The 10,636-nt window shown below is 41.3% G+C and overlaps 1 protein-coding gene across 1 annotated transcript; it reads right to left on the reverse strand.

Moving 5' to 3' along the window:
- Nucleotides 1-9,095: 9,095 nt before the first annotated feature.
- LOC129337011 (structural maintenance of chromosomes protein 3-like) lies at nucleotides 9,096-9,786 on the reverse strand. The gene has a single exon (XM_054990456.1). The coding sequence runs from the start codon at nucleotides 9,715-9,717 to the stop codon at nucleotides 9,106-9,108; it is 612 nt and encodes a 203-aa protein (XP_054846431.1). The 5' UTR covers nucleotides 9,718-9,786; the 3' UTR covers nucleotides 9,096-9,105.
- Nucleotides 9,787-10,636: the final 850 nt, after the last annotated feature.

The following is a 10,636-nucleotide window of genomic DNA, read 5'->3' on the forward strand; positions in this document are numbered from 1 at the left end:
CAGTGATACAAATTTGAGGTTTAATTGTATAGTTTTGAGCAAACTGATCAGTCTGTATGATGGGAAATCTTTGTGTACTGAACTTTAAAAATCTATTAAATACCAATTTTTAGATCAGCTCAATATTTGCTTTTTAAAAAGTAGTTGGGTTTTGCAATAAATTCAGTATTCATCCCTCTTTCAATTGGTTACACTTCACTATACCGCAGGGATATAATCCTCACGAAAATGCTATTTGATCCCTGGAGAGGGGGCAGGGAGGAGAGAGAGATAATGGATTGACCCTCTACATGAAACCATAAAGCTGAGTTCTGGGTTGCTGCCATTCAAATGAATAGAAACCGGCAGCAATTCTAACACCTTTCCAGTTTCAATTTTGTAACATCTGCAGGCACCATTCTGGAATGGTAAACATTTTAATGGTCAGATTCTGTCCATTTTACCATTACTATTTCCCATATTATCCCCTGGTTTTTGTGTGAGAGTAAAATGAAAAGGTGACAGATTGCTGCAAATCAAATGAATAGGAGATGACATTTGCATTCCTTTCAGTTGTAGCAAACACCCTACTTTCCAATTCCTTTGTTGTCATTCTGAGGCACCTTTCATAGCTCCTAAAAATTCAAGAGTCAGGTACTCCATTTTGCTATTGCATAGGAACCTCAGACATTGGCCTGTGAATTGATTCAGTCTCACCAACCCACTTTATAATTACAGTTTATCTCTTTGTTATAAATTTAAATTTATTGAGATTAATAGGGAAATATAAAACCTAAAAGTTCTGAAAAGGGAATTTTTTTTAGAAACATAATTCTTTAACCAAGTTATAAAAGGTCATTCTCAAAGCTAAATATTCCATCTGCCCAAATATTTATTTAAACATACAGTGGCTGTGATTCTTAATAGTAGCCGTCTGAGCTCCCTTTAAACAGAGATAATTCATGAAGTTCTGATTCTTTGCAAACCAATCAGTATGCTCTGGATGTTTTTCTTAAGATTCTTCTGTGCTAAATGCTTTCCCCCCTAGAAAACTCCCCTATTCTTATTCTCCCTTCTTGCTATGTTTCAAAACATCAGTAAAAAGTGATAAGGGAGTTCTGGAATCCATCAGTCTTGACATACTGGTTTAGAGGAACAGAGAAAGATGACTAATTTATAAAAAAAGCCGTCTCAGTTTAAAATATTTGGCAGGGGTACATCTTCTAGGAAAGAGGGGTAATTGGAGGTCAGAAAATTAACCACTGAGCACTAACTGAAACGTCACTCCAAAATCACGGTTATTTATAAGAAAATCCCATTCATTTTAGAAGAACTTGCTTCCAGACCATCATGTGTAGAATCACTGCCTTTTAGCATAATTTCAAACATGTGTAAAAAGGCAGAGTCCCAAGAACCCTTTTCCGGAAGTAAGCCCCATTGAGTAGTCCTGAGTAAGATTCTGAGAAGACCTACTTAGGATTGCTCTCTAAAGCGGTTATTAAGGATGTGCACCCCCCCCCCCCAACACATCTGGGAAAAATGGGTCCAAGTTTCAGGGTCCCCCCCCAAAAAAAACCCCAGATTCCTGAAATCCAGGAAAGATGCTCTGATCTGGTTAAAACAGATGAGAGAATCTCAGATTTATTTGGCTATTATTCCTTATAGGGGAAACTGAGGGCTATCTGGGGAGGCTAGGGTTGGCATTTTTCAGGAACACCAGATTTACAGGGAATCTACTTCTGATTCTTCTCTAAAGACCCCCCCCCCCAGTCTCATGAAGATTGGACCCCAAGGTCCAGTTCTATGGGCCCCCGAAGAAGATGCCCGCAGCCACTCTCCATTGTTTCCTATGGGAGAAACATTTCCAAGCAGGCTCTCAGGCAGAAACACACACAGGTAAGGCTGCCAGCAGCCAAACACACTCTCCCAAATGCAAGAGGAAGCCCAACAGACTCAAACTGAGACAAGGAAATGGATGGAATCCCCTCAAAACCAAAGTGAATCAAATGGGACCAACATCAAAATAGAGAATCATGTCAAAACAGAGAATTCCACCCAAACTAAATGGAAGCTAAGGACACAATTGCAATTTAGTTCAACTGAACCACCGTCACTCCAGAAGTCAGGCAGACTAGGAGAGCTCCTGCACTGATTGGCCACTTACTCCCCCTCCCCTCTTAGAAAAAAGTGGAAGAAGCTCAAGAAAGAGCCAGGCAGAGGCTGAAGCCATATTTCCCAGATTTACCTGGATTTATCCAGATGTCTAGATCCGGGATTTGATCTGAGATTCTTCAATTTGATTTGGAAAAGCTAGATTTAGCCAGATCTGCAAAAATCCAGATTTTCCCCTGAATCTCAGCTCCAAATTGTACATGGCTAGCTGTAATCAAAATAACTTTTTCCTGGAAATACGCCCTATTGAATAAAATGGGACACTACTTGTTAGAGCTGCTTAGGACTGCACTAGCATCGCACTCCAAGTGTACATAGGAGTTCAGTGATGTGATTATTCTGACTTCTTAATTTTTTTTCACTTAGTGACATATTAAATCATAACTTATTTTGATGTATTGTCGAAGGCTTTCACGGCCGGAGAACGATGGTTGTTGTGGGTTTTCCGGGCTGTATTGCCGTGGTCTTGGCATTGCAGTTCCTGACGTTTCGCCAGCAGCTGTGGCTGGCATCTTCAGAGGTGTAGCACCAAAAGACAGAGATCATCTCTGTCTTTTGGTGCTACACCTCTGAAGATGCCAGCCACAGCTGCTGGCGAAACGTCAGGAACTGCAATGCCAAGACCACGGCAATACAGCCCGGAAAACCCACAACAACCACCATAACTTATTTTCATGGAATTTTTTCAAATATCTGTGGAAACTCTGCAGTATCTTGGATATTCTTGTGGTTTAGAACTCCGCTGATATTACCCACCAATTTTAATCAGATGAGCCTGCAAATACAGATTTTTGCCTAGCTACTGCTTTGCTTTCAACAGAAAGGAAACATCGCAGTGTAGATGCTGTCTTTCTATTCATTCCACATACAAATATTTATCCCATTGAAAGCATTTAATATGCATGACAATTCTTAATTCCACAAGGAACTTGCATGTGAATTGCAGACATATCTCCTATTTCCAAATATCTTGCACAAGAATTTGTGCTTGCAGCTGCAAAACTGGTACAAGGATGGTTTGGCTCATAATACACTCTGATGAAGTTTTCCATTTCTTTTGCATTCCTAGTTCAATTACCTGAATCCTAAGTGCACCCCAGGAAACAAAGGACTCTGGGTGGTGTAGATGATTTGCGCTACTTCTCTTTCAAAATGTCACTGTGTTACATATGAGCCGGCTCACAAGAATTTAGTCCTGGAACTGATTTTATTATCAAGATTCAGTGCCGCTTAAATTATTTGAAAAACGACCATTTCTTCTGTTCATGCGCAAAATGCATTCCTCCACCAGTCACTAGTAAACTATAACAAACCCCAATATATTTGAGAAAAGAAAGGAGACTTGCTAGCTTGAGTCCCACCATTGTTATAAATTAAACATAATATATTTTTGATTGCTTGCTTGCATGATTAATTGAAAAATACCATTATTCAAAAGTGGAAGAGCTTTTGTGAGCCTTTCCTGTAAAAAGGTGTTTTCTGTGTTTCAATCAGAAAATAACGTTTTTTAAAAAGCTCTGAAGATACAATCATAGTTTAAAAGAAATATTTCTCAAAGGGCTAATACAGACAGAGCTTTTCTGTTCTCCTTTCTACATTGTTTGTGCTCACAGTCACTGTATGTGTACACTGACAATAAGATCCACAATTTAAAGCAGACAGAAGGACAAGCATGACCAATATCACTTCACCACAGTACCAATACTTTAATAAAGTTAGAAGATCAATTCAATCCCAAGGTTTTCTCGGAGAAGTCTTGCCCAACAAGATACAGAATGATGAATGCTGATCTCTTGAAATCACTAAGCTATGAAGCGTTACCAAGGCACCCCCCCTCCCTTAAGTACCACTGTGTGATAAAGCAGGCCTGCGTTGATGAATCACGGGGATGAGACTGTCCTGAAGCTTATCTATGGCAGTGAAAAATGAGGTCATTAGCAAAAATAAAATGCAAATATTATCAGATGCTGGGTCATTTTTCTTCACACATTTGGGCTGGAATCTCATCATGGAATATGGAAGAACGTATATGCATTGACAGGAAAATGGAATGTGTACATTCAGGGGATTTCCTAATAACTATCAAATTTGTATTTAATCAGAGATACACAACTTTATTTCCTTCATTTAAAATCTAAGTCAATTGCCTTTTATTTTTTGAGGGGGGCGTGAATTAAAGAACAAATTGTTTTTTTTAAAAAAAGATCTGTCTTTCCTTCCCTGGCTTCATTTAAATTCCTATAGCTACACTGTCTTGGTAAATGAATTTTGTTTTAATAAACAGTCAGTCTTCATATGGGCCTCATCTGGGTTAACTAAAGATGCTTGATTTTGTGCCCCTGTAATATAATAGTCTTCCTTCCCATAGTCATCGAATATTTTTTGACAGGCATTGTTTTCTGCTTCCTCTTCCTGCTGTTATAGAATTTCCCCCCTTTAACATTATATACAATATTCTTTATAGTACACTGAAGTCACTGCATCTCCCACAGAACAGGAGATTTAAAGGTGGGGAGATACACATTTATTTAGTCCGGATGGTGATTTTGCAAGCTTTACAGTATAATCTAACGTACAGTTACTTCAACTGGAGTACATCTGCATAAAATTTCACTGTGGGAGTCATAATTAAGAGTCTGGAGGATACAAATTTTATTCATTCACCAAGATTGGCAAAAGGACCAGCAAGGATTGTCGTAGAATAGAGGCTATATCCTTTGCCTGTTAAATTTGAGGGGCAGGTATAATCTTTGGTGAAGATGTAACAACTTGATGGGGGATGTCCTTGGAATACTTCATGTTCGATAAAAAATATGGCTGTGTATCCCCATGGAGGTGCTCAATGAACGTTGACTAGGTCTATGAGTAATGATGCCAGTGAACTTTGTATTAGGAAGCATGGAGTGTAACTCTCCATTTCACATCCTTATACCATTTCAAGTTAGGCCCAGAATTGCCTAATTTCAAAGTGAATGAGTTTTACCTCTGCCTTCCCATGGGGTGTGTGGGGTGGGTGGGTAGAGTTTGCCCACTGAGCATAAGGGGGGAGGGGAAATGAGGACATGAATCAACAAGTTTTTCATGGTTGAGGGAGTTACCCATCACTAAAAGACTAGAATTTCAGCACAATTCTAAAATCATTTTCCTGGGAGTAAGCTCCAATAAATAAACCTGAGTAGGATTCTAAGTAGACCTTCTTGGGCTGTCTCTTCCCTCAAGTCACAGATGATTGGCAGTATTTATTCAGAAATGGATCTTTTTTTTATTTTTATGTGTGGAGTGTGACTCAAAACCTTCATCTCCATTTTAAAACAGATCTCTTAGCTGAGAACAAGTAGGAGGGCGGGGGGAAGGAAAATCAGATGCTTTCCAAGCCACACCTAGTCTTGGGCTTTAGACATGCAGATGTGGCCAGAAGACTTTCTGTTAAAAGGGGCATGGGAGGTCAAAAGATTGGTGGACTAAAATGCCGGAAAGGTTTCTTCCTGTAACCTCTAAGAAAAGCCTCTCTGACCTGCACCTTTGACCTGCCCAGAGGGTAGGCAAAAGGTGAGAATAAAATCTCCTGGCACATGAAGGAGGGTCTCTTTGGCTGATTTGAGCTGGGAGCTGAAGAAGTTGAGACTTGGCTCCTTGCAGACAGCGGGCATTGGCCATGTGGAGGCTGGAGGCCTGAACCATGAAAGGTATGAGGACATCTCAATAAACTGAAACTTTCTAAAACAGAGAACCTGCCCCAACAGAAAATCTAAATTAGGCATGTACAGCAGGAGGGAAAGAGGAATTACATTTTTACCCATTTCTTTTTGAGTTCCCTTGCTTGCTCTGGTACTGTGCTGAAAAGTGTATGAACATTTTTTTCTTTTCTTTAATAAATGCTTCTTAATTCTTAAATACTGATAGCAGTCTCTGTACCACATAGATGCAGAGGAGTTAGCCGTGTTAGTCTGTGGTAGCAAAATCAAAAAGACTCCAGTAGCACCTTTAAGACTAACCAATTTTATTGTAGCATAAGCTTTCGAGAATCAAGTTCTCTTCGTCAGATGCCTTATACAGATACTGGCCAAATACAGAAGAGCAGGAGAGAGAAGAGAGGCGGCAATTAGGGGGGGAGGGGAGGGAGCAATCAAAACATTCCTTTGCTAGTATATGTAAACATCTCCTTTTGGTGTGTGTATCAGTTGGCTTCAAAGGAGTTTGCCCTGTTAGTTTGTAGCAGCCAAACAGCTAGACCATCCAATTCCAATGTAGTATGGGCCTTCGACAACCACAGCCTCTCCCTGCCAGATGCATCTGACAAAGAGATCTGTGGTTCCCGAAAGCCCACACCAGGTGCCACTGAGCTCCCCCAGACCCCACCTCTGTAAAGGAAATCTGTTACCTGTGGTAATGTGATAACCATTCATAGTCCCTATTCAGTCCCAGCTTGACAGAGTCAAATTTGCATATGAATTCCAGTTCAGCAGCCTCCCGTTGGATTTTGTTTTTGAAAGGTTTCTGTTGAACTACAGTGACCTTTAAGTCTTTGATGGAATGTCCTGGTAGATTGAAGTGTTCTCCCACTGGTTTCTGGACGTTTCCATTTCTAATGTCAGATTTGTGTCCATTTATTCTTTTGCGTAGAGGTTGGCTGGTTTGTCCAATGTACAGAGCAGAAGGACATTGTTGGCACATGAGGGCATATATCAGATTGGAGGATGAGCAGCTGTAAGAGCCAGAGACAGTGTAGTTGATGCCATTGGGTCCTGTAATTGTATTCCCTGGGTAGATATAGGGGCAGAGCTGGCATCTGGGTCTGTTGCAGGGCCTGGTACCTGTGCTGGTGATTCTGCTGGCCGATTCATGATTGTAAGTGAGAAGTCGTTTAAGATTGGGGGGCTGTCTGTAGGCAAGGAATGGCCTTCCACCCAGGGCTTCTGAGAGAGAGGTATCATTTTCCAGGATGGGTTGTAGCTCACTGATGATACGTTGGATGGGTTTGAGCTGGGAGCTATAGGTGACAACCAGTGGTGTTCTGTTGTTAGTTCCTTTAGGTTTGTCCTGGAGTAGGCTGTTTCTGGGTACTAGTCTGGCCCTGTTGATTTGTTTCTTCACTTCATTTGGTGGGTACTGTAGTCCCAAAAATGCTTGTTGTAAATCTCTTAAGTGTGAGTCTTGGTCGAGAGCATTGGAGCAGATACGGTTGTAACGTAAGGCTTGGCTGTAGACAATAGACCGAGTGGTATGTTTAGGGTGGTAGCTGGAGGCATGTAGATATGAGTATCGGTCTGTTGGTTTCCGGTATAAGGTGGTATTTATTCGTCCATTATGTAGTTGTACAGTGGTGTCCAGGAAGTGTACCTGTTGTGTAGAGTGGTCCAGGCTTAGGTTGATAGTAGGGTGAAAGTTATTGAAGTCTTGATGAAATCTCTCAAGAGCTTCCTTCCCATGGGTCCAAATGATGAAGATGTCATCCAGGAATCTTAAGTATAGTAGTGGTTCCAGTGGATGGGAGCTGAGTAACAGATTTCCTTTACAGAGGTGGGGTCTGGGGGAGCTCAGTGGCACCTGGTGTGGGCTTTCGGGAACCACAGATCTCTTTGTCAGATGCATCTTGCAGGGAGAGCTGTGGTTGTCGAAGGCCCATACTACATTGGAATTGGATGTACCACATAGACTCTCACAGCTTTACCAGGCTTCCTAAAACAGGTTTGTTGGCAGTTGGCTGATCCCCCAGTGGTGTCCAAGTACAGTAGACAGTCCCTACAGTAGCCAGGAGTAGCAGGAGACTGGGCAGAAAGCAGGGCTTGGAGTGATAAGCCTGCTCAGGGGAGTGGGGAGTCTTGGCCCTCTCCATAGGCAATTCCCTCAAAGGCCAAGTGGTGGCAATGGGTACAAGAGAGAAGGCATGAAAGGGTTGGGGAAAACCAGATTTGTGGTACATGCCAGGTGGAGACTTGGACTGTCACTGGTTACCCCAAGCACCACAGAAGGTAAGAAAGGACTGTGCTCAAGGGACATTGGGGCTGTTCCGCCACACAGATGAACAAGTTAAATAGTTATTTTTCCCTATTGCAGATTCCTCATGTATGTTTAAATAAAGTCATGGCCCTTTATTTAATCCAAACAATGTGTTTGTGTGTGTCCACACTCTGTGTCTGTGTGCAAGATTTCCCCCCTGAAATGAATGGATGCTCATCAAAAGTATTAAACCATACACAGTACGGCATCAATCAATATATCTAATTTTCAGCCAACTCTGAGGGTACTTAAATACAGAGATTAGAACTTTGAATGGAAAAAAATATTTCTACAAACCTGAAAAACTCTCTAGGTTTACACAAAAATCTGAAATCTAAAAAATAAAAATTAAGGTTAACCCACCCCAAAAATTATAAAAAGAGCACCTGTAGCTTAAAGAAACTGATATCCTTCATATCTCTTGATACGTAACCATAACAGTTTTGTAAGCATTCCAGGCTTTGTTTATTTCAGTAAAAGGCAGACAGCAAGGCTCTTTTTGGCCTTTGAGGGAAGACTCATTGAGGCCAGGCCTCACTGCAACCACTGCACAATGTGTTACCATCTGATTTTTTTTTTTAAGCCAATGTTTGATTCAACCTGTTTTTTAAAAAATCATGTGAAGCAGTATAAATGATAAAATCATAACTGGGAAGGAAGAGGTGGAATATTGCAAAAAATCCTTTAAACACCAAAAAAAAAATGCTTTACAAAAAAATCCAAGAGAACACATTTTCCAAACTACAGACAGTATAAAGGTAACATTAACAGGTGTTTTATAAAACAATACAGCAACACACACATAAAATACACTACAAAGACAAAGAAGGATTCTAATCTTCAGGTGATCTATGTTCAAAATCTACTTTAACAGCGACTATGTATTTCAAATTTACACAGTTGCCTGATATAGGCACAATATTTTACACATCAGCCCAACAGTCAGTCCTCCACTTAGCCATGAGTAGTATCATCTTCCACAAAGTCTTTGGCCATCTCTGCTGTGATAACATCAATATGACTGACCTTATTTCTGAATTTTACACCATAGAACTTATCAGCTGACTCAAGCAGTTCAGGTCTGAAAGTTGTGGTAATGAATTGAGCATGTTCTGCCAATTCCATTATCATATCTGAAACAGCTTTTCTGTGTTGGGCATCCAAGGCTTGATCAATTTCGTCAAAGAGGTAAAAGGGAGCAGGGTCACATTTCTGAATGGCAAAGATCAAGGCTAGGGCCACTAGTGACTTCTGCCCACCAGAAAGCTGCTGCATCTCTCTCATTTCACCTTGTTTACCTGTAAAAGAAACCCTAATCCCAACTCCAGTGAACTGGTCTACAGATGGGACACTGCTTTGAGATCCTGATCCTTTTTCACTCTCAGCACTGCCTTCACCTTCATCTTGAGACTGACTGCCTTCCACATCACCCTTCTTCATCACAAGAGTGGCTTTTCCACCAGGCACCAGCTTCTGAAATACCTCACTGAAGTTCTTTGATACCTGTTTAAAAGTCAGCTGGATAGCTTCATATTTTCTGAGTTCAAGAACATTCATTAACTCCATAATGGATTTGTAGCCCCTGTCCAGTTCTTATTGACGTTTTATCAATTTCTCTTTCTGCTCCGAAAAATTCACAAATTGATCAAGAGCTTTTTTATTGACATGACTGTACTTCTTCAGTTACCATCTGATTTTCATGACTCACCCAGGCATGGCTGCCTGTGACTGTTTAGCAGAAGTCACCTCACAAATGTTAGAGTGGAGTAGTGGTTGGAATTTCAAACTAGAACCTTGAATCTCCATTCTGCTATGTAAACTCACTGGGTGACCTTGAGCCAGTAACATATTCTCTGCCTAAAATACCTCACAAGCAGGGTGGAACCTTAAGAGCATGGAGCACCTCCCAGTGGGATAATGGTCTCCTCTTGAAGTGGGCATGGACTGAAAAATGGACCAAAATTTGACATGGACCAACCCAGTTCAGCATTTGCAAACAGGTGGGTCACGGGACATGTCTTTTTCACAGATATGACAACTTTTGGGCTGCTCTGTTGGTCTGTAAAACCAGACATCCCAGCCCCGAGCAATCAATTCCCTAAGCAACATAGGGGAGTCACCTGCAGACCTTCTGCTGCCTTTGGAATACAGCAATATTAGCCTTGAACACCTTGATAGGCAGCTCTGGCTGCCAACCAGAGAGCTCCCATTATTCTCTTGAGAGCACCCATCGCTGAGCCACAGTTTCACTTGTTTCAGCTTAATGGACTCCTTGAGGGATCACTCTTCTGTCTCATTTTTCCCCTTTCAATTCTTATTTGATTGTGGGGTGTTGGGCTAGCCTAGGGCTCTGCCAATTGCTGCAAGCCAATGCAAGTCAATTGGCATTTACAGCTTCTATTCTATCTACTGGAAGTTTCCTGGGGGTGGCCGCTTTGGGGGTTTGTAACTCAGACCTCCAAAATGCAATCTTGGCCAGACTTGG

The sequence above is a fragment of the Eublepharis macularius genome, chromosome 10 (assembly GCF_028583425.1).
Source record: "Eublepharis macularius isolate TG4126 chromosome 10, MPM_Emac_v1.0, whole genome shotgun sequence".
Lineage (NCBI taxonomy): Eukaryota > Metazoa > Chordata > Lepidosauria > Squamata > Eublepharidae > Eublepharis > Eublepharis macularius.

Excerpts from the sequence above, each read along its gene's own strand:
- LOC129337011 (XM_054990456.1), bottom strand. The coding sequence starts at position 9,717 with ATGGAGTTAATGAATGTTCTTGAACTCAGAAAATATGAAGCTATCCAG.